We start from the raw sequence: 24,907 nt of genomic DNA, 5'->3' as shown, positions 1-24,907 counted from the left end.
CCAATATCATGCAGCCCTAATAATAAACCAAATACAGCAACACTTTATAATAACTACACACTATATAGATCATGTATTAAGCATTAGCAAATAGTTAAGCTTTAACTCTACATTAACAGATGTTAGTAAGCGGTTTATAAACACAGCTAGAAATGCTGTATTCTTGACATATGCACATGTATAATGTGCTTAATGATTGTGTTTTCACACTTTGTTGATGATTAATTTTTTATGACTAAATTCAGTATTGCATTATTTACAAAGCAGCTATTTAAGAAAGCAGCTATTTATTTCACTTCTATTCATTTCAAGATACTGTACACAAATGAAATTGTATCAAATGAAAAATAAATATTTGCAATCTTAACCAAAACAAAATGATTGTGCAGTTTAAACATGAACTATTGTATCATATTATATTGTTAAATTATTATATTGTTGTTGTTTTATCCTATTTATGTTATATTTTGACACTCCTGTTATTCAACAATGCTTAAACTTTACAGTGATTTATTCTTTTTTTTTTTGGATAAGATTGCACAGATTTAATGTTCACTTGATACTGAGCCTTTTTTTGCCATTTGTAAGGGATTTATAAAGCATAAACAGTCCTCACTTTAGAGTAGGTCATCAGACTTTATGAATTTGAGTAATAATGCATTTATTAACATGCATAGTAACTATTAATATATAAATGTTCATTTGAATATTTCATTAATCATTTACTTACTCATTCAGAATGATCATAAAAAACACCAACAATTCTTAAATCACTAGTTTGTTAATGATGCAAGGTGTAATTTAGTAATAAAAAAATCATTAATTAAGTATGAAAACACAATCATTAAGCACGTTATACATGTGCTAATAAGTCAAGAATACAGCATTTGTAGTTGAAGTTATAAACTGCTTACTAACGTCTATTAATGTAGAGTTAATGCTTAACTAATAATCAATGAACTATTTGCTAATGCTTAATAAATGATCTATATAGTGTGTAGTTATTATAAAGTGTTGCCGTATTTGGTTTATTATTAGGGCTGCATGATATTGGATAAATGTAACATTGCGGTAAATTGTTATTCTGGGATATACTGTGATATAAATACAATTTCACCAGATGACTTGAATGTCTATTTGGAAAGAATTTGAAAAATTTTGAAATTTGAAAGATTGATTGGGATGATTCTGTAGGGGAGTTTGTCTGTATAAAATAGAATAAACATTCTACAAGCAAAGATAAATGCAATTAAGAAAGATACAAATGAAATAAACAATATAATTAAATTATACATATTTGATGTATTATACATATGTAATATGTATTTAAATAATACAAATAAAAATAGTTCAATAAAAGTCATGTTTATTAAAGTTACAAACAGTACAAGTTCTTATGCCTGAATACTTTTAAAATCCTTTTAGAGCAGGGGTGGCCAAACATTTTCTTTAGAAGGGCCAAAAACCAAACTTGATTGAGGCGAGTGAGCCGAAGGTAAATATCGATGATTCATAAAATAGAGTGTTACCCAAACTACAGATCAAATGAGTGACACAAACATACTCAACCTCTCTAAGAGTTTATTAGAGATAATACAGCGTTGAGTTTTTTAAAATACATTTTTTTTTTACAAAAAAAAAGGACAAAACAGATGCCTCTCCTTGTGTAGGACAGTTTACAAAGCCCAGCTCAGCTCCTCTCCTCTCCTGCTTTCACAGCTCCTGACATACAACACATCTGCCACAGCGCCTGCATCGACTTTCACACATCAGTGTGTGTGTAGTGTAAAGGAAAGTGCATGGTTAGGATAAATACAGGGAAACACCTGATAAGACACTTGAATTAAAAGCTTTCCACTGGATTCAGACATGTACAGATGCTCCCTCGATTGCATATACTTTCTGACTGTTTGGTTTGTGATCCAGCTTTGTGCGTTTGTGCATGCGGAGAGGAGAAGAGCCGTTGGGTTTCTCACGTCATCTTGACGTCCTACTCAAACAGAGCTCTGGCTGTACACAAACGCTGTCTATAATCGACAATCCCACCCGAGCGGACCCAAAATATACAACGCTTTTAAATGTACAAAGTTTTACAATCATTCCTCAGACGAGATGAGCAAGGCTAGACTTTGTGTGTTTTAGTTAAGTCACCAGTAAATTCATGCTTGTCCACACCGCTAGTGCATTCTGGTCCTGATTCGCAGGTCTTGTCATTAAGAGAAGAGGAGGGACTACGTTTCTCAGCTTTCCCTCGTCTTCATCGTGTCATGTGAGCACCTCGGCAGCAGCGAGAGGCTGAGGTTTGCAGTCCACTCTGTGCCGTCAGTCATTTCGTCTGCTACTATGGTTTTGAAGAGTGGTTTTGGTACCTCTGTAGTGAGCGGACAGTGTTTTTCAGGCGTTCAGATACTGGACGTCCTCTCAGCTCCAGCTGGTGCTCTGGAGCTCTTCTCTGAGCCAGGAGGGTAACGCCTGTCCCAGTCGATTCAGCAGCCGCAGCAGTTCCAGGTTGTGCTCCCGGTAATACTCCGTCAGGAAGGCACGAGTCTGGGAGAGAGAGAGAGAGAGAGAGAGAGAGAGAGAGAGAGAGAAACACACACACACACACACACACAAAAAGCTGTTTAAGAAAGTCTGCAAATCAGAGAACATTTCTGAGTGCCTTTGCTTTAATGAAGTAATGCCTTTGCTTTAATCTGCTCCTCAAACTGCTCCTCTGGGCCACAACTGATGCCAAAAATAAAACTATTCAACCCCTCCAAATATTTATATAGCCACTTGTGGTTTAACCCACCACCTACTAGACATTTACAATAATTCAGACATAAAATAAGATAGTAAAATATAATCAACAACGAAAATGTAAATAAAAACATAAATAAAAACAAATGAAAAAGTCTTGTCTTAGTCCTATTAAAAAATTGCAAACACTGAACATATCTCTATATTTAGGCTAAAAAACTGCTTTATTTATTCATTTATTTAAGACTACTTATTTGTACTGAATGTTTGTGTTTTCATCTTAGGCTAGTTGTCTTTTATTTCTTCAATTCCAAAACGAGTCCTCTTTGCACTTAAAAAGTTTACAATAAAGCGTGTTAACAAATTTTAAATGATTAATGAAGGAATTATAATGCTTTGACTTATTGTTTAATATCATTTACAAGCACAGTAGCAGCATATTTAAAGCTGCTGTAAAGGCTATTTCTTTCCTTCACATGCCGTCCCTTTGCGCCCCCTGGCTGCTTATTCACAAACTGCGGTCCTACACTAAAAACAGAGCGGCAGTTATTTCAAACGGCGGTGGTATAAGGCACGGCGGTAATAGTCACTTTGAACTCTCACCTACTGTAAGTTACTCCACTATAGTTTAGTTTTACTTTTGGTTTCTCTCAGTGTACGTAGTCAAGTGTAGCACACATGCAGTTTCTTTCTGTGGCTGATTTAAATGTAGAAACCTTACAAAAATGTGTTCATAATTGCTCTATTTTTACTGAAGCTCTACTTTTGTAAATAATTAAGGGTCATTCGATGACTATCAGGTTTATACCGTATGTATTTTGTTGTACAAACACTTCTTCATGGTTTACATGCTACACAAGCTAAAGATATATTTCAGCAGCTGTGAACATGCCGATTTACATTAGCACTAGCACTAGGTAATGCATGAAATATAATGTCATGTCTGTTGTCCTAAGATGCATCGATTAAACATCAGGTTTGCACTTTCTAGTTGTGCTTGAATGTTAAAATGGCCCTCCTACGAGTTGTCAGTCACTGCAAGGAACCCCTCCCCAGCATTTTGATTTTTATTATTATTTATAAAATGTGCTTTTTTAGTATTATATTAGCATCATATTTGGTAAAATTTTAGGATCATATTATATTACACAATATTAATATAGGTGACACGGTGGTGCAGTGGGTAGCACAATTGCCTCAGAGCAAGAAGGTCACTGGTTCGATCCCCGGCTGGGTCAGTTGGCATTTTCTGTGTGGAGTTTGTATGTTCTTCCCATGTTGCCGTGGGTTTCCTCCGGGTGCCCTGGTTTCCCCCACAGTCCAAAGACATGCGTTTTAGGTCAATTGAATAAACTAAGTTAGACATAATGTATGTGTATAAATGCAGAAGTGTATGAGTGTTTCCCAGTGTTGGGTTGCAGCTGGAAGGATATCAGCTGCGTAAAACATATGCTGGATTAATTGGCGGTTCATTCCGCTGTGGTGACCGCAAATTAACAAAGGAACTAAGCCAAAAAGAAAATGAATGACTGAAAATTAATATAGAGTAAAAATTCCAATTTTTCTTCTTAAATTATTATTCATAAAATGATAATTGAACAGAGTATATGCAGGTGGACTTTTTAGGAACCCAGTTAAAGCAATCTTGGGAAATTGTAAGCCATTACATGATCATAGTGTTTAGAGTCTGTATTCTTTAAAAATCTGATAACAACAAAATGAATGATTGAGTCTATTAGATTGATTGTATTTTAATGACATTAACAACATCGATGCTGTAAAAAAACTGCATAAATTTTTAATTCACATTAACTGTTCACCGGAAGTTTATCGGTAGGGGAAAAAAACACTACCTGTACATATACCCTGAGAATTATGGTTCATAAGGTCACACTTATCACTGCAGGCAGCTAAATACTCATGCACTCAATGATTTTTTTCACAAATAACCTATAATCTAACAACCTGGTCACAGGCAAACAAAACAACACTACAGCCCATAGAGTCCCTATACAAACAGACAATTAAAATAATGGATAAAAGCCTCTCATAAAAAGACATCATCATTTTACTATTTATAAATAGATATAAATATGTATAAAAATGCATATGCTAAGCAGGGAAAATGCAAGTGTTTAAAGATTTGTCTGTTGTATAAAATCATTCATGGTCTGTCATCTCCAGTCAGTTTGTAAACATAAATAACACCACACACAGCAACACGAGGGTGAGGCCAAGGAGACCCTACCCCTGGCAGCATCAGATAAATAACTTCTCACAATATGTTCAAATACATTTAAAAAACTGGTTTATAGAACATTAGACGTGTCAACATTCTTATAAGTATGAACCTACCCAGCATATACCACTTGTGCCTGCCATCTCAATGATTTGTTGTTTAAATACGTTTCAACTACCATTATCTCTTACATAATGTTGGTGTTTTTAGTTTTATTGTATATATATGTTTTAGAAAGATCTAGGAAACTATGTCTATTCAAGTGCTTCTTAATTATGATTGATTGATAATTGTATAATTTTTGTATTCTTTTTTAGGTTGATAATTTTAACCCCTGTCCAGGGACAACAAATGAAAAAAAGCCTTCTGGCTAATTCTGTTGCATTTGATGCAATTTGCTAATTAATGTACACTGTTCCTGACAAATAAACAAATAAATAAATAAATACTATTAATATACTATTATTTGTTATTATAATTATATGCCAATGTTTCTACCAGAAGAAATGATTAGTACTTTCTTATATGAATCATATTATAATTAAATTATTATAATTTAAACAATAAGAAAGTTTGGTTAACTTGGTTAAGTTTGGCTATTGTTTTTATTAATAAAACTTTCATAAAAGATTGAATTACTATAAATAATATTATATTATACATAATAATTGCTGATGTTGTTATTTTTTTGGTTCATAAAATCACCAAGGATTCATGTAGAGGAATCAGCTAATCATTTTAACTGATGCTTTATGTGAATTTCTCTCCTTATTGTTACCCCCCCCCATCCCCCTCCTATTTTCTTTCTTCTTTTCACTATGCCATTTTTTACATTTTATTTGTTTCATGAAGTAATGAACCAAAACACGACACAGATCTACCTGTAAATGGCCAAGAGGTCATTCAGACAGGATGTGCTTTTGTATTCCACTCAGCTATTTTCACTGTTGGTTATGCACCAGACAAAAGTCAAAGTTTTGTGAAAAGCAGTAAAAACTGTAAACGTCATGGCTGACCCTGTGTCGTTACAATCTGTCGGCAACAAAAATAATTATTGTTATATTCCACTAGTTGAAAGCTATCCAGTGATGTACAGCACACATGGTGATCTGATCAGTGTGAGGTCGAGCCTATCACTTCTCACACATCTATAACGGCATGTCCTTGCCACTGGCATAGCTCTGAACGACAGAGAGAGCATGCTTTATGAGAGAGGAGAGACAAGATGAGCCTATCATCTACCTCAGGGGCCATTTCAGGATATTTTCTGCCTTTACTCTTCCCCAGACACTTCGGACGTCCACCTTCCAGCCTCTGACACCAGAATCCTTTACCCTCATCAAAGCTGCAACACAGGTTTATATGAGAGAGAGAGAGAGAGAGAGAGAGAGAGACGTGTTCAGATGATTTTCAAATCTACATAGATTAATGAGTGTTCAAATATAGAGCAAGGAGATGAGAACAACAGCAAGACTCACACAAGAGCTTGGGTGTAGTTGAATATTGGGGTGATCCCCAAAAAGCGCTGGATGCCGTCCATCACCAAAACTGGGTTGGAGCGGAGCAGGGTGCCATCCACTATATGAAGCTGATGTACGTAAAACAAACAAGAATTAAAATTTTATTTTTGTTAAAATAACAAAAGCAAAACAATACCACTTTATTTTAAAGCAATGGTCTCAAACTCAATTCCTAGAGGGCCGCAGCTCTGCATAGTTTATCTCCAACCACCTCCAAGTCACACCTGTTTAATAGTGTCTAGTAGTCTTGATTGAACACCTTGATTAGTTGGATCAGTTGTGTTTGATTAGAGTTGACGATAGGGGTGTCACCCCGCACCCCTGCACCGCAATGCAGATGCGAACAATTGGGTATCAGTTCAGTAACAATAATAACAGGTTATTATGTACTGACATCATTAATCTCATATGCCTTATTTGGCGGTAGCTCACTATGGCAAGGGAGGCGACTGCGAGTAATTAAAGCACTCTAACTACTGAAAAGCAGATAACTGTGCACAATTCACTGCTTGTGAGTTTGCTGGACAGCCTATCACTGACCCTGAAGTACATCAGAACCTAGCTAGCAAAAAATGAAAGCTGTAAATTCTCTCGCTCTATTTCTCTCACCCTAAGTGGCCCCTTTGACCTTCTGGCATGTTCGTGAGGTAACGTTTTATCTCTTTTCTTAGCTGTTACAACAATAACGTTACTTGTGGATACAGACTATAATGATAATATTGGATCAGCTGATTGCCACGACATTTTAACATCCATGTCTGTGTCTCTGTTTGTTGAATAGTACCAGAGCCATACTGACAGTAAGAGCCAATTACAGCCCTTTCTGTTAAGCGTGTGACCAATCATAGTCGTTTAAAAACTCAACAACACTCAAGAAGCAAAGCGGATATTATTCACATTTATTTATTGGCTATAAATGCTCATTTTGTTCTGGGCATGTACTTGATTTTTTTTTTTGTTGCATTCAAAAAGAGTGTTTTCTTTCAGCAGGTAAAATTAAAGGTACAGTACATATATCTTAAATAATATAAAAATTATAAATATAAATCATACATTTAATTTCAAGAATTATTGTGTTTCTAAATAAAATATAAAACTGTGTATACAAAGCATCGTCAATGCACCAGGATGCACTAAGATATCGAATTGGACTGAATCGATGGCATGATAAAAGTAACCAAACATAAAAATGAAACTGAACCATGAGACCAGTGTAGGTTCACAACCCTTGTTGAAGAGCCGTGGCCCTCCAGGAATTGAGTTTGAGGCCCCATTTACACTAGTGCGTTTTAGTTTTAAAATGGCTTTTTAGAATGAAAACGATCCGCGTCCACACTAGCGCTTCACCCAGCGTTTCTGAACAGCTCTCCGTCCACACTAAAACACTAAAAATGCAAATCACATGACCACACACACTCTCTGGCAAGCGCAGCAGCCTATCTATCCAGAAGAGAGCTGTGCTAGTCGGATTGTTCGTCAAGGATCTCCCGCTGGATCTAATCTTACTATATTTGCTAAACGTGATATATAATTCATCTTGTTGTCTATATCTAACAACATATTCCCCGACTTTGGTTTTTTGAATCTATTAGGCTACTTGTTCTCGGGTAACGTGTTTCGGCTGATCGTAGAGATAAATGAATAATTAACTACGTACATTCTGTATATTGAGTAATTGCTTGCCTTTATTTCCTATAATGTATAAACTTATTGTACATCATACTTTAATAATGGTCATTATTGATTATTAAAACTGATATCCAGCAAAAGAGAGGGTATATTTCGTATTTTCAATTAAAATGAAAGGAGGCAGAGATGTTACAGGCTCCGTTTTGTTATGAATAAGCATACAGTGAAGACAAGATGAGCCTATCATCTATATGAAGCATATATGAAGCACAACGGCTCAACATTTCTGCAGTCTGTTAAGTGGTTAATATCAAAATGAAAATAGCAGCTCCTTCTTGTTTTTATTTTATTGTTAAGAAAGTGAAACGATGTAGCCAGGATGATGTGCATAAGGTTATACAGTACACTGTTCCCTTTAAAAATTGTGAATAAAATACCATGAGAGTCTCTCAGTACATCTAAAATTAGATAAGAAATAACCAGCAGGGTGTGTGTGTATATATATATATATATATATATATATATATATATATATATATATTAGAGGTAAGAATCTACACTGATCTTACCCGGTTTAAAATAATATGCCATCGATTCGGTTCAATTTGATATCCTGGCATTGACGATGCTCTTCATACACAATTTTAATTTTTACTACACAGCACAGCAATTCTTGTATTAAAATGTATAAATATATTTATATATTATTTGAAATACAATTTTGTCCTTTAAATTAAACCGTCAGATATACAGTATAAACTGGACCTTTAAAAAAAATCAAGTACATGCACAGAACAACATAAGCATTTATGGCAAATAAACAAATGTAAATATCCCGCTCGCTTTTTGAGAATTGACAAGTGATTTCTTACACCCCTATGATTGGTTTATATAAAACTGACTTCCTTTCAGCTAGATGCTTAAATAATTATGAATAAAACAAATAAAATAGCAAACAACCAAGTAGCCATATTTAATAAACTATGATATTAAAATGAAAACAAAAATCAAACTAACAAAACCTCCAATGGCTACTCAACAAAATGAAGATATCAGCACTACCTGTCTGGCCTGGAAGTGTACGAGCCAGTGCTCTAGATGTGTGGCGTAAGTTCCGGGTTTAAGGCTGCGGTTCTGAAGGGTCAGCAGCTCTTTAGATGCAGAGGGACCTGCTGTTACCACCTCATGGAAAGTGTGGTTTATGGCGGCGGGGTCCTGGTGTGCTCGCTGATGCTGACAAGACATAAAACACACACCATGTCAACAGTTCCATGGTGAAAGAGAAGGGTGAAGGCAGATTCACAGTCACGATAAACTCTAGAAAGCTTGCAATAAAATAAAAAAACGACTTCCTTCTGTACTTTTATAGTTACGGCATTCATGCACAAAATAACTGACAGAAAGGAAGTGAGGCAAAAATCTACGGCTGCCACAAAGACATGTAATTCAGTGCTTTGTGTCAGAGAATGGGGATATTTTCTGAGTGCCACTTCATTCGAAAAAAAAATAGCTAACAACTGGACCTTTAAATGATTGCAATGCTAGACAATTACACCAATCACGGCTCAAAGTGAGAGAAAGCTGTTGTGGAGTACCTGATACCACGAGTAAGCTCTGTCAGCTGGGTTGATGAGCACTGCTATGATCTTGGCTCTGGGCAGTAAGGCAGCAGCTCTATTTGGAGCCACCTCTGAGTCAAAGTAGTTGGCACTTTTCTCAAACATGAAGTCTGTGCTGACATTTGAGGGGAAGGGAAAGAAGTCCATGTACCTGCGAGAGATCAAGACCCTCGGTAACTGCAAATATGCTTCAAGAGGCAACAGTCAGAACGGTTTTACTTTCAAATAAACTGGGATTAGTTTTCCATTACAAGATGCTATAAATGATGTCTTGCTATTAAAATGTCCTGTAGCTAAGTAATGGATCTATTAGGATTTCGATATGGAACTTAGACAGTGTTAAAGATATAATAAAGTGGAGTGGTGAAACAAATTTATTATGAGTAATGGTTTGTGTCTGCTTCATCGTCTGGGAGAGAAAAAGCTGTGTGCTCTGTATTACCAGTCAATGCCGTTGTGGTAATTGGGCCCGTTGAAGAACTGAATCTCCTCAAAGGTGACTGGACTGGGGAAGTTGCTGGTGATGGCGGGGTGAAGGGTTAGGAAGGAGTGCAAAGCTGTGGTACCTGTGTGGGAGAAATAAAGCTTTATGGTTGATATTTTGGACCAAGCAACTTCCTCTCTTGTTTAAATCCATAATAATTTTAGTCTTTGAGTCTGGAAATGGTAAGACTGACCTGTTTTCTGTGGGCCAACAACCAGAAATTTGGGCAGCCGATCACAGGTCTTCTCTTTGGACCAGATGTCTTTATGTCTCTTGTCATGACAGGGGTTCTGAATGGATGGAAAGATGAAGAAAACATTTACACACTGTTTGATCAGTACATTTAGATCTATTTATTATTATGTTTTTAAATGATTATTACCATATTTTCTTGAATATATGTTGTGTTTTGAATTGTTTAAATATCTTAAAGGGATAGTTCACGTTTTGCAAGATAGAAATATAATAATCTTTAAACATTTGTCAGGGCACACACTAAAGACAGCATCACATGGAAAGAAAAAAAAGACACAGATCAGCATATTTTATTATCCAGAAGAAAAAAATAATAATAATAACATAATGGATGCAAAAGTTTTAGAAGCTTTTTTGCTCAAAGGTTTTCACATGTTAAAAAAAAATGCTACAAGCAAATTCAAAATCAATTGAGAATATTCCAACTTTATGTTTACAATAAATGGGTCTGGCTTTATGAAGGTGAAATTTACCCAGAAGAAAGAGCAATAATACAGTATGTTCAAGATTAGCCTACTGTATTCAGAATGAAAATCTAAAACAAAAATGCTAGATGATGCCATTTCTATCATCTTGTTAAAGCATAACTAAATCCAAACTGTCCCTGTCCATCTTTTTTTACTACAAATTGTTTTTGTTTTTGTACAAAATATTAGTTGCTAATAAACTTTGAGAGGCCTAATATATATGAATTATAATTATTTATACCTTATATTTTATAATACAATTATTTTGACGTGTCAATTATAATTACGAATGTCTTCACAGTAATATTACTAATGCCTTTAAACTAATGTTTACATATAAATATTAACATATTATTTAATTGTAGTTTATAAAGTTTTTAAATTACTGTGTTATGAGCTGTTTGTAACCTAGATTGTTAAAATAAATGATTGATTTGCATTGATATAATAATAATAATTTCCTTATAAGTTGTCTTCTCAAATTCTCATGGCATTATCAATGATTTATTCTGCCTTGTAGTGTATGTGTTTAAATTCTTTATAATTCTGATAGTGATGTCTTTAAAGGGGTGGTCCAGAATGTAATTTTAAGGTTGTGTTTATAAGATGCAAAGCAATGTGCGCTCATGTTTCACTTGAAGAAAATCATGTTATTTTTTCATATATCTCACTTTAATTATACACAGCTACTCAGCTAACATGAAAATTACTGATATATTTCCTAGTTCCTCTGAAAGGCCCGCCCTTAAGTGACTCTGATTGGTCATCGTCATAATGTGCTGCTATTCGCAGATCGGCTCCACATCAAGCCCGTACAAGCATGTGCTTTTCTGCTGTGTAAACAGCCAGTCAATGTTCTGCCTGGTCTCTATAATAAAATTTGACAAGTGTCTGTACCGAGTAAAAATGGGGTGCGGCTCCTTTAAGAGAGATCGTCTTTGTGTGTGTCTGTGCGTGTGTGAACTTTCTGTAACAAGCGCATGTTTACGGGACTTTATTTTTCTCTGATGCTCGGATTAAGTTATTTTCTGTAATATATTGTGACAGAAGAATAAAGCACAAGATGTGGGATGCAACCTGTGTGAGCCTTGATTTATTTTTCTGCTGCTTCAGGTGAGCTATCCTATTTTTTTTTTAACTCAATCTGTTAAACAACATTTTTCACATATATCCGGTATATGCAGGTGTAAGTAATATAAATCATCCACATATCTTTTGCGACTTCATTATCTGACATGTAAAACGCATGGAAAAGCTGCCTAAAGAGAAACAATGCAAAGTCGCGCACACACATAGAGAGACACGAATGCGCTGGTGAAGTGTGTGTGTGTGTGTGTGTGTGTGTGTGTGTGTGTATTTACAGCAGTTTGACTGATAAATATGTATTTGTAGCTTTATCGTTTGCGGTGCAAAACAGCATTTCCCATTGTTTACATCGTTGCTACAACATACCGGTAACGCTAGACACTACATGTCATGATCAATTTTAACAAATAAAAACACTTGCAGGTTATAGTTCACAGCTTCTGCTTTGAGGAGATTTTAACCGAGTCCAGCACTGAACTGGGAGAGATTCTGAAGCTGTTTTGTCAAATCATGCTTGCTATATATTTTATAATTCTCTGGAACATAATTAATATTGAACTGTAAGCACTTCTGTCTTTGAGTTGTGTCCTTTGGAAGCCAAAACACCGAAACAGACGAAAGTCTGTGGAAACAGCAGCGTTTGGACACATTTTAGCTCTCTCTGCTATAACGTTACAGTGCCTCAGGCCACGGCCCTTAGCTGCGCAGTGTATGCGCGGTAAAAGAACCTTTGTGATCTCACAAGGGCCGGAAGTTTTTTTTTTTTGTAGTCTCCAAAATTCATCCATTGTAAGCTTTGCTAAGCTAACTCTGTAAAACCCAAGGTCTCCCTTTGCATTGAACTTTTTCATTCATTTCAACTTTTTAACATTCAGAGATGTTGTTTATGTTCACACAGCTAAATTACACATCAACTAAAGTTTAAAATATGATATCGTAGAGGGACCACCCCTTTAATCTTCAACAGAAGAGTGAATTGTGCAGAATCTTGTGACAGCTTACTCAAACTGACTCTCTTGTGTGTTGTTTAAGTGGCTATTTACAGCAAGTTCACTGAATTTTTTTAACCCAAAACCAACTCTACAACCGGGAGTTTAACTAGTGTTCTGCAACAGGCCTCGGATGGGTTTTAAACTTTTACATAAGGACATTTTAAATAATTGTACTCCTTTATGGAGACGTGTTGATTTGACGGGAAAATAAAGATAAACAGTGGGCCTTTCTTACCTGCCAGAGTGGGTCCATCTCCTCTGGAAAGATCTGGAAGTATTTCTCAGCTAGATCCATTGGAGGCAGAGTCTGTAGCCGTAAGTTTGTCCAGCACTGCACAAACTTCACCAGAGACTCAAAGGTGTAGAGGCCGAGCCGATCATTTCCATAGTTAGACAGGTGAGTCATAAAGATGCTGATCTGAGAGAGGAAACATGGTTATTTTACATTTAAGCTAATGTTGATGTTTTTAAAGGAAAGCTGGGGAAACAGCTACTAGTTTCACTATGAAGATCATAATCTAGTTTATGTTTCCAGCTGCTGCTCTAGCAAACACTTGAGGCGATAAGGCTGAACACAAACAAGTGCAAGGCCAGGACTCTGTCACCAGTTAAGGGTTCAGGACATATAAACAAACACACACACAGAGAATAATATACTGACTCCTATTTACTAAACACACATGAGCACAAACACTGAGGGGAAAGAGCATAAGTGCAACTCACAGGGTTTAGGAGGACAGTGAGGAACAGCTCTCCTCCACGAATGCTCTTGTCCAGCTCTCGCGAACCTCCTGGGTACTCATTATAGAAGATGGTGTGAGTAAAAAGGCCACATGTCTGCCTAGGCAACACCTGCAGACAGAAGACAGTTAGAAACTTGTACAGACAGCACTCAGTTCTGCTTCAGCCAATGTACAGACATACTCCTGAAACTGCTCCAATAAAAGAAAGGAGCGAAACAGATATTAGTCATTTTATCTCATGATGGTGGATGCAGTTTAAGTTCAGGCAACAATAACTGGGATTAAGTTATAAAACTCTGGGATTCATTTATGAAATACAAACCTCTAAATTCTTTAGAATTCATCATTATTAGATAAACCGCTGGAGTGAATTGAATAATGCAAGACTAAAATCGTTCTGCTTATGTTTTATGAATTAAGCCAATAAAGGCCAAAAAATGCACAGAGAAAACAAAATCACAGAAATGATCAAAGGTTTGAGATTTATATTATTTTATTTAGAATTTTATATCTCAAAATAGATGTAATAAACTGATTGAAAATGACAGTAAAAACATTTTTAATGACACAATAAAATTTTTATTGCAAAATTAACTTTCTATTAATTAAAAAATCATTCCATTATAATTTTCACAAAAATATTAAGCAGTAGAATAATTGTCATCACTGAAAATAATTCAAATGTGGTTTGGCACTAGGTAATTTGCACCATGGAATATTCACCTTTGCCATTACTGCAATAAATGCTAATATTGAAATTGATTTTTTTTTATTTATATTTAATAATATTTAAAAATATTACTGTTTTACTGGGTTTTCTATCCACATTTATGACTCGGTGAGCAAGAATCTTCTAAATAACCTAAATAATAAATAATAAAAATCAAAATATTAAATAAATAAATTAGGGATGCTCATAATAACTGAGTCACGGTAAACTGAAAGGGTGCATTTTTAACCGAATAATGGTATTAACGATTTTTTTTAGTTTGGCTGTATAAGTGTGCGACACATAATCGTTAACTCACAAGAGAGCAACACATGCAATCACACGTGCCTACAGACATATTTTGTCAAAATGAAAGAACGATATTGCTGGTTACAGTTTGACATAGACGAGTTGGGGCCAAACCAGTGCTGATGCTGATTGCCTTGGTCGTGGATCTGTGTCATTAACACCTCTGTTTATTTGCACAATTGCAGAAAGAAGCCGCAAAACAAAACTTTCGAAAATGTGTGCTGCCTTGGAAATAAGGCGGCCCCAAGTTGGAGCATCTGGATTTTCTCTCAATCAGAACGCACTCATAAACACAACAAATTGGCTATAGCTCTAATGATTTAATGTACCACCAACAAAGCAACCTTTTTACCTTTTTATAAAATTACAGTTATTAATAGTTCTTTTTAAACATACATTTTTAAAATAGCCTACATCTAAATATCCTACATCTACATCTAATCTACGAATTAAACAAATCCAAAGATTTTCTTGATTCTTGCATAATAATAACTCAACACCAAACTGAGACTTTTATTTTATAACTTATAAAACATGTATGCAAATAAATGCAATATCATATGCAAACAACAAAATTGTTATATGCTATAAGTAGCCTATACGTTACAAAAAGTGAAACATATGAGCCTTGTCATTGTCCTTCATCATAGGCAGCACGCGCACATGAACCGCGAGTGAGAGAGGAAATAAAAGCACACAAGCTCTAAGGTAAAACCTGACGCTCAAGACATATTCTTTAAAATAATGACTTCTATTAAAAATGTTGACAAAGGTTTGTGATATAAGAATAACAGCAGAGCATTAATTGCATATTTTCCGTGGAGCAATCGATTTGTGGTACAGTAGCCTGATATTTTTAAGAAAAAAAAACATATGATAGGGGAAAAAACAGCCTATGTTGGTTCTAATGGATCTAAAGTTGTCATTTAAGTGAAAATTTTAAAAAATTGTAATTTTTTTTATATTTTAATTTCATTTTATTCCTTTTATTTAGTTTATTCTTTTTTTTTTCTATGCAGTTGCAACCACTGCATGTCTGTGAACATGCTCTGTTTTTATGTTTTGTTGCTAATATGTTCATTTAATGTGCAACATTTAAGGCTCTATTTTGACGGTCCATGCGCAGAGTGCAAAACGCAGGGCACAAACCCTTTCAGGGTGTCACAACGCATTTTTGCTAATTTAAGGACGAGAAAATCCGCTTTGCGCCGTGGCGCATGGTCTAAAAGGGTTGAGTTTATTTTCTTATTGAGTTATGGGTGTGTTTTGAGAATAAACCAATTAGAGTCTCATCTCCCATTTCCTTTAAGACCCAGCTGCGTCGCGCCAAGAGCGCATTGGCTATTTACAGGACGTAAAGTAAGTCTAAGTGGAAAAATGAGCATTTCACTAGCAAACAGTTAACAGTTTTTTTTAACAGAAAACTGTTAAACAGAGCATCTACTGCGTGAGAATGAGAGATAATGAATCACTTTCACTTTCGCTCTTGGATAGGGAAACCTTTACGCACAGACATAAATTAGTCTATAAATAATTATTTGCGTTTGTTAAGCGCAAATATTAGTTTTAAAACTATTTCTAAATTCAGTTCTAATTTCCAGCAAACGAATAAATGAACAATAATAACGAAGTGTGCTCGAAAACCTGAGTTATATCCTAAAACACATGCTGTGCCCTATATGGTCTACAACCTGACAGGTGGGCAAATCTAAGCTTGTTTTTAATAAAACAAATATACATATGGATATAATAAATAATACTGCTAATAATAATAACATTATACAAAAGTAAATTGTTATGAATAAACTGAAAAAGCCTCCCGAGATGAAGAAGACATAAAAGCAGTGATTTTTCATATTTATGTAGGCTAGAAAATAATGTTTTGTAAAATTTTAATCCTTTATATTTATATCCTATATCTATTCTTAGCATATCCTATATATATCCTTCATATTTAAAAATTTTCATATGTAAAGATATTTGCCTATTGCTCTCTTGAGTGTGTTAAGCAGTGTGTAAGCGAGGCGCAACTCTGCGCCGGAGTTTAGACCGGGTTAGTTTTGGTCTAATGAAAAATCTATTATAGTTTCTCAAAATAGCAACACCAGCAGTGCACCTCAGAACGCCTTCCTTTTTAGACCAGAACGCCTATGGGCGCACATATGAGCGCTAATGCATTTGCTATTTAAACAGCATAGCGCAACGCCTCAAAACGACTCTTGCGCCGAGCTGAAACTACCAAAAGACTATTGCGCTGCGTCTTGCGCCACATTGCGCCGGGTAAATGATAGGGCCCTTAATGTGTCAGACACAAAATAGACATGTCAATTTTTTTAATCAAATAATTTAATCTGACCAGTTTACAATTAATATTCGGTTACCGAACTGCAGTTGCCGGGTGGCAAAATTAACCGAAATGAGCACCCCTAAAATGAATATTTCATCAATTTGATTGTATTTTATTAAATAGGAATTTAATGGTAAATGACTGTTAGAGATTCTGTGATACTAAAAACTGGATGCTGTGAATGAATACAGAATGGGATCGATGATTAACTCTTCCTTTGTTTTTTTACACCAGTTTATTGGGTTCACAATTAAGTGACATGTTTTACCTTTATATCACGATGTATGAAGCCCCTGCGATGGCGTGCCGGTCTCAGGTGTGGATACTCTTCTGTGCTGGTCACTGTGATCCCCCATATGCTCTTCCAGGCCTCATACAGCTGGCTGTGTACAGGATACACCCCTGAATGGTGTGGCGCAACAGCGTAGCCCATGTCTGTGGGTATACCATGCTCCTGAAACAGCAAGAGACAAACAAACGCTCAAGATGATCAATCAAAAAGCCACTCGCCACATGGAATTCACTCACAATTGCACTGCCAAGACTCATAAGGCAAACGGGAGTAGAACAGAAGAGAAAAGTCAATACGAGATGCATTAGAGACGCCGCTAACAAGATGTGTCATCAGGGCGTACACGAGCAAGAAGCTTTTGATTATGCTTCTCTGCGGAAGAAAAATCTAACTCGATGTGTCAAGAGGCGTAGTTATTTCCAAAGCCACAGGAGGGTGGCAGAAAAACACATCCTTAAATGAGCAGGGGGCTTTACTTCAAGTCCAAGGTGCCACTTTAAAAGTTCCACACGTGTGTTCTTTCCCGCTTGTGTGTGTATGTGGGAGCACAACCTGAGAGATCCATAAGCCCCAGCTAAGGACGGCTCTTTGCAGGCTCATTAAACCTTGATGAAGGAGCGGTGTCTTCTCCATTGAGCGGAGAGCAGGAGAAGGCATATGTCAGTGTCGGCTCTAAAGACAGGATGTGACAGAGGGATTAGCGAGATGAGGAAAGGGCTGGTTAGTATTCACAACGCGTTCCTTCTCTCTCTGTCTGTCTGCCTGCGGTCCATATCCCACTCCAATGACCATCATTACACCGGGGTGGGCTCGTATCAACAGGCCAAATTCACAATCTTCTCAGCGGATGCACACAGAGTCAAGGTCAAAGAGAATCGTACCGATCCAATGAAAAAGTGCTAATACAGATCTATAATGAAATACCAACATGAGATAAAGCTGGCGGGGCAGGGGATCGATACCCACACCTCTGCGACAGCAGCAATAATGGCTGTAAATAGTAACACAATGATGAAGGAACAAAGTGTGCTTCCGTGTAGGAAGAAAATAAATGAGAAAATGAACTAATACCAAAATAATTAAAGAAACCCATTTCTTTGTCTCTCTAAGCTTAATATTTTAATCTTTTGTAGATGAAAAGGGCATATCCTTTCAAGACATGGAATTAAAAGAGCGCCATTTGAAACTGAATCAACTGTTTGACCAAATAATGCAAGTGTTTGGCATACCTTTTTGTTAACATTAGGATTGTAATTTTATTCGGCACTGTTAGTGGCATTTCAATCAATAGTAGCAACTAACCTGTGCAAACTGCATGTTGAGTCTCATTTGCTCTGCCAACACGCTGACATTGTGAAAGAGGTGAGGCTGCATGTGACTCCACATGTGTGGAAACCACCAGAACTCATGCCGGTGCTGCAGCAGCATGTCATCTCCTTCATCCTCCTCTTCTGTACCTGCAAATACACAGGTGCATTTTGTTGAAGTTTAACAGTAAATATAAATATATATATATATATATATATATATATATATATATATATATATATAAAAAATATGAAAAAAAAGCTTCATAAAAGACTGTTTGGTTTTGTCAATGCATTTTAGATGGGTTAAATTTTGCTGATTAGAAAATGTATAAAAGTCTTAAACAATACCATTGAAACATCTGGGGTCAGTAGATTTTTATTCTAATCAAAGTTTCACTAAAAGATGACTTATTAAATTAAAGAGTAGAAAGTAAATGACTTAGAGTTCAACCAAAAAAATTAGTATTTCAACATAATGCTGAATTTTGTATTTTTTTTTTTACTTTCTATTCATTAGAGCAGTGATTCTCAACTAGTAGGCCTCAGGGATCCTGCAGGTGGGCCCGAGATTTTAAAATAAACTCTGAATATTATACTATCATTTTTGGATTTCATTATTAATATTCTATAATAAAATTATCAAAGTAATGCACTCTTCTGTTCTCTGATTGATTACTTTAAACTTGCTGCAAAAACAGCCTCATGATCGCATCTGCAACTAGTACAACTTTACTGTATTTTACATTTGTCTATATATTTTTTTAATAGTAGATATTTAATAGTAGATAGTTTTAATATATAATATAGATTTGGTTTTAAATCTAATAAAATTTAAATAAAATTATATACTTTTTAAATAAAATTCTGATAATAGAATATATATATATATATATATATATATATATATATATATATATATATATATATATATATATATATATATATATAAATATATTTTTTATATACCTTTTTGTTAACATTAGGATTGTAATTCCATTCGGCACTGTTAGTGGCATATATATATAAAATATATATTTATTACACACACACACACACACACACACACACACACACACACACACACACACACACACACACACACACACACACACACACACACACACACACACACACACACACACACACACACACACACAAACATGCTGTTCATGTTAATAAATAAAGTTTTAATGAGCATTTCAAACAAATATTTTAGAGAAAATGTCAGATAGTTGGGCCTTCAAAAATTGATCGGAGAAAGAAGTTGGCCCTGAATTGAAAAAGGTTGAGAACCCCTGCTTTAGAGAATATTTAAAAAAATTATTGCTAAACAATTATTCCAAAAAATAGATTCAATTACAGCTTTATAAATTGATAACAATAAAAATCCTCCCTCGAGTATAAAGCCTTTTAGAATGAATCCTGAATCCTCATATCCCATTGATGACTAGAGTAAGGACTGACGAAACATTTGCTTTGCCATCATAGAAATAATTGACTTTAAACAGAACAGTTTTTTTATGCAACAACATTTAATTATACTAAAAAAAGTGACTTAATTCATAATAGGAACAAGAAAAAGGACTGAGCAAAAATGAAATGCTAAATAAAGAAATAAATCTGAAAAATGTACATTAAAAATCAGGACCTCTGCAGTGAGAACAAATATGAAGAAGAACTATAAAAAGACTAGACCAGAAAAGACAGAGAGAGAGAGAGAGAGAGAGAGAGAGAGAGAGAGAGAGAGAGAGAGAGAGAGAGAGAGAGAGAGAGAGAGAGTGAAATTATATTATGTACCTGCATGGTAGAACTTCCCAGAGAAGCCAAGATTGAAGGTGAAGTCGGGAACCAGTGTTCGTAGTTTATTCTGTGTGTTGAGCAAAGCCTTGAAAAGGAAGAATTATCACTTCAATAAAATTATATCAAAGACCTTCCCAAAACCTGTTGAAAAAGATTAGCACTTGCCAAAAACAACAACAACAACATTTGACTTTACTCTGAGCTACGCTTGAAGGCAAACACATCAACAGTGGCATTAACCGAAGCTCTACTTTTTACCTTAGACATTGACATTAACAAGCGCATTAGCTAAAATCACCAATAGAGGGCAGTGCTGTGCCAATTTAGCCTCCTGAAGAAAAGGAGAACTTTCAGGCCCTTGGCCAGATCGACAGACTGAGTGGGATGTGAAATATACATTTGCATTCAAATCTCCTCAACCCACAGGCAGGTCAGACGTGCCGAATGAGGCCCCAGCCTTAACATCAATCTAAACTCATCCTTGCGAAATGAACACATTTCATAACTTAGCATCACTGCGCACATCTAGCTAATGACGGCGCTGTGAGGCTTGAAATACAGTATGATCCTGCCATCAAGCCCTTCAAACCCAGAGAGTGATACGGGGTATAAGCGAATTACAGCACTGTTCCAGCACAAATCAGACAGTGGAGAGAGATAGTGTCGTTTGCCGCACAAATCTAACACAAAGCAGAGGCTGATAGTTGCGGCAATATCACAAATCAAGCCGTGCTGCTGGGGAGAGAAGGCTGCAGCTTCGCAATGAAAAGATGGCATCTTGGGCTGATTTAAGAGCCGCCAGTGTCCCTGAGTATGAGTGTATCCAATATTTGTTTTGCCTTGAGTGTGTTTGCTCAGCATGTCGTCATAATCCTGCTGTTTTTATCTGCCAGCCATCCAAGATTGCTGATGTCCAGGATGAACAGATTCAGTAAGTGTGAATCAACTTTGACAGGAAATGAAACGTTGGGCTGAAAATAAAAAACGACCTTGCCTAAATAAAAAAAAATAAAAAAAAGGAAATGTGGTTTTCCTTTTTATGATCAATAACTTTGCTTGGTCAGGAAAGCTTGGACAGAAAGGCTGGGGGGTCAAAACCGATTTCGTTAAAACCAACCATTACTATCACAATAGACTGCGGCCTCGCAACTGGAATAGTCTGAAACATTTTATTTTAATCCCTGAATCCCATTTTCTTGCCATAGTCAGTGGGGCAATCTCTAAACCTAAGTAACTATTGCTCAAGACAGGATTTTACTGCAGACTTCTACTGCAGTGTGACCCAGTGACACTAGCTATGCCAGTCAAATGTCACATTGAGCAAAAAGATCACATTTGGACAGTGGACACGAGTAAAAACAGTCATTCACTGACACATCAGCTCTTCTGCTAGTACAGCTGACAACATTCTTGCGTACTGCATATACTAAGGCTGCACGATATTGGAAGAATCTGATACTGTGATATTTTATTTTTTGCAACAAATATTGTAAAATGAATACAGTTTAAGAGGGTTTTAATAGCTCTATTTGACGATTTTCTGGAAAGTCTAACAGTATACTGGTATAGAAATGAAATAATATAAATGCATAAAATAAATGCTTGTCTTACTTTTTGTCTGGTTTTTAATCCAAATATTACAAAAATCTTGGACCAAGTAAAAATATTGTTTAGTTTTCACTGTCAAAAGAAATAAGTTATGGGATTTTGCTTGTTTCTGCCAGTGGAGTAAGTGAAATAATCTTGTTTTCATCTTTGAAATGTAGATATTTGGGCTAGAAACAAGACAAAAATTCTAAGTAAGAAACTTTTTTTGTTTTTTGCATAAATCATATAAATCCCATGAATATACAGTGATGAAATATAATTCTGTGGCTCCTGGTCAACTATAAATCAGACTGGACATTGCATATCTTGGCGATGTGACTATTTGGTATTGGTGCTAGAGCTGCACGATTCTGGCTAAAATGAGAATCGTGATTTTTTTTTTTGCCTAAAATAAAGATCATGATTTTCTCATGATTCTGTAGATGTAAAATAAAGGTTAATATAAGTCGGCTATTATCATTGTTATTCTCAAACATGTGGTAAAACAGCAATAGGCTTTGTGTAGCTGTACTGTTGGTTAAAATGCTAAATTTTGTATAGACTTGGAATGGTGGACTTGAACAGACTTTAGATTTGTCCTGGTCATTAATGCTGATGATAATTCTGATGTTGAATTATTGTGTTTGAGACATATGCTTACAATCTGTCATTTTCTGCTTAAAATCTATCACTGAAGTGATTTTCCTGAACACAGAAGACTGGGTGGGTATTTTTGCATTTCGGAGGGTTTTGGATCATTTTTGGGCTGGAATCAGTCAGCTACATCTGCAACACTGTGTGCGCTTCCGTTTGCATTTTCACTGCTAAGAGCGGTTCACTTCCCGCGCGGCTCCCAAACCATCACTCTGTGCCACAAACTGAAAGTTTTTTTTTTTACAACTTTATTAGCTGTTATTCACAGCCTATGCAGGTTCTGTTCACTAAAGTAGAGTTCATTCAGAGGCGCACACCCACCCTCTCTGTGGTGACAGCTGACGGTCAGCTCACGTCATGTGTTTTTGCAGTCGCAAATACATTACATGAAGACAGAAATTACATTTTTAGGGTGAATTATATTTTATAAACGCAGCATGTGACTCTTTAAACACCATTTGGAGGTGTCCACGTTGCTGAACAATGTATGTAAAACTATGTGAAGACTTTTGCGGCCACCATTGCATCTCTCCTGAACTTGAAAATATGTTTGACAGAATTGTAGAAATGCTGGATTTAGATCGTCTAGGGCAGGGGTCACCAATCTCGGTCCTGGAGGGCCGGTGTCCCTGCAGGTTTTAGCTCAAACTGGCCTCAACACACCTGCCTGGATGTTTCAAGTATACCTAGTAAGTGCTTGATTAGCTTGTCCAGGTGTGTTTGATTAGGGTTGGAGCTAAAATCTGCAGGACACCGGCCCTCCAGGAACAAGTTTGGTGACCACTGGTCTAGGGGGTCGAATCGAGATCGCAATCTTTTTACGATTTAATGTGCAGCTCAAATTAGTGCTAAAACGATATATTGTGCAGCCCTAGCATATACAGCACAACTACTTGAACACAAAACTTATCTTGTATAGCAGTAATCATGGTCTACACTTTAGAAAAAACTGACAAAGTAAATGCATTAAGAAAATTTTGTTAACAGTTTGATATCTGAATGTTATTGTGTAATAACATATTCCAATTAGCAAAAGCTTTTTGTCTATTTTAATATGTATTTTATGTTTATTTCTAAACATCAAAAAAGTACCTTTAATAGTCAGTAAAACCATAACATTCAACAAATTAATAGTTTATGAGCAACATTTTATATTTCCCATCTTAAAACATCTAGAATTTGCATTCAGCAGTCTATTTAGACTATATAAAGCTTACTCCCCTCACCAAACAATGGCTGACCTTGTACAAGATGCTATGCGCTGAAATATACTGAAAAAATACGTCACAAGAAGTAATTACATATGAAAAAAAAAAAAATGAGAAAGCTAAAAACACATTTGCTGTTCATTTATCAACCCTTGGGCCAAGATGACTTTTTTCTTCTTCAGTAGAACTTTAAAGAAGATTTTTAGATGAAACCTTGGTCCTTGGGGAATCATGAAGTAAGTCAAAAACACTGAGAACATAAACGGCCAAAACAAAATGATTAATCACAGCTCCTGACAATACAATGAGGTCTTGTGAAGCAAAACAATCCATCTCTGCAACTTATATCTTTGCAAATGTTCTAAGCGTGTTCATGACGGTCTAAAGCATGAGATTTCTGTCCCTATAAAAAGTCAATCTCAAAACGATTGTAACTAATGTCCAGTTTATTGGTACAGAGCAAAGGTTTTGCTTTGTAAGACCTCATTTTATCATCATAAATATTTTCGTTTTGTCTGTTAATGTTGTCGAAGTGCCAGATTCATTGGACTTGCATTTTATCAATCTCAAAAGACCAGTTTCAGCTTGTTCGTCTGAATTAAAAACTCTCCTAAACTGAACGCCTAAGGCAAATTAAATAAATTAAGAGCAAATTTTCAATTTTTGCATGGCAGGTAGAGCAAGTAAAATATGAACCAAGCTAATTATGCGCAAAAAAGGGGACCAGTGAACTTACTGTTGAAACCAGAAGTTTACATACACTCTAAAAAAAGGAACATAACCGTTTTTTTTTAAATGTCTGATGGTAATTCATACTAATCGTTTACTATTTTAGGTCCGTTAGGATTACCTAAATTATTTACATTTGCTAAATGCCAGAATAACGAGAGAATTTTCTTTTTTTTTTGATAATTT

At 35.7% G+C, this 24,907-nt stretch overlaps 1 protein-coding gene across 20 annotated transcripts in view; it reads right to left on the bottom strand.

Annotated features, from left to right (window-relative positions):
• Positions 1 to 1,567: 1,567 nt before the first annotated feature.
• The window catches only part of ndst2a (N-deacetylase/N-sulfotransferase (heparan glucosaminyl) 2a), a 210,063-nt gene continuing 186,723 nt past the window's right edge, over positions 1,568 to 24,907 (bottom strand). For 13 of the 20 annotated variants that reach the window (XM_087279271.1, XM_087279266.1, XM_087279270.1 and 10 more), the window contains 12 exons: positions 20,541 to 20,628; positions 18,736 to 18,890; positions 17,410 to 17,595; positions 13,757 to 13,885; positions 13,269 to 13,451; positions 10,427 to 10,523; positions 10,192 to 10,315; positions 9,726 to 9,900; positions 9,193 to 9,363; positions 6,460 to 6,569; positions 6,224 to 6,326; positions 1,568 to 2,547 (listed from right to left, as the gene is read on the bottom strand). In XM_087279271.1, coding sequence (XP_087135397.1) covers positions 2,422 to 2,547; positions 6,224 to 6,326; positions 6,460 to 6,569; positions 9,193 to 9,363; positions 9,726 to 9,900; positions 10,192 to 10,315; positions 10,427 to 10,523; positions 13,269 to 13,451; positions 13,757 to 13,885; positions 17,410 to 17,595; positions 18,736 to 18,890; positions 20,541 to 20,628 — 1,647 coding nt within the window. In that variant the 3' untranslated portion in view covers positions 1,568 to 2,421. The remainder of the gene's footprint in view (positions 2,548 to 6,223; positions 6,327 to 6,459; positions 6,570 to 9,192; positions 9,364 to 9,725; positions 9,901 to 10,191; positions 10,316 to 10,426; positions 10,524 to 13,268; positions 13,452 to 13,756; positions 13,886 to 17,409; positions 17,596 to 18,735; positions 18,891 to 20,540; positions 20,629 to 24,907) is intronic. The other 7 variants (XR_015505928.1, XR_015505927.1, XR_015505930.1 and 4 more) reach the window with 1 other exon arrangement.

This window comes from Danio rerio, chromosome 13 (genome assembly GCF_052040795.2).
Source record: "Danio rerio strain M-AB ecotype USA chromosome 13, GRCz13ab, whole genome shotgun sequence".
NCBI lineage: Eukaryota > Metazoa > Chordata > Actinopteri > Cypriniformes > Danionidae > Danio > Danio rerio.
The sequence above is the reverse complement of the archived record's forward strand: the minus strand, read 5'-3'. Positions and strand labels throughout refer to the sequence as shown.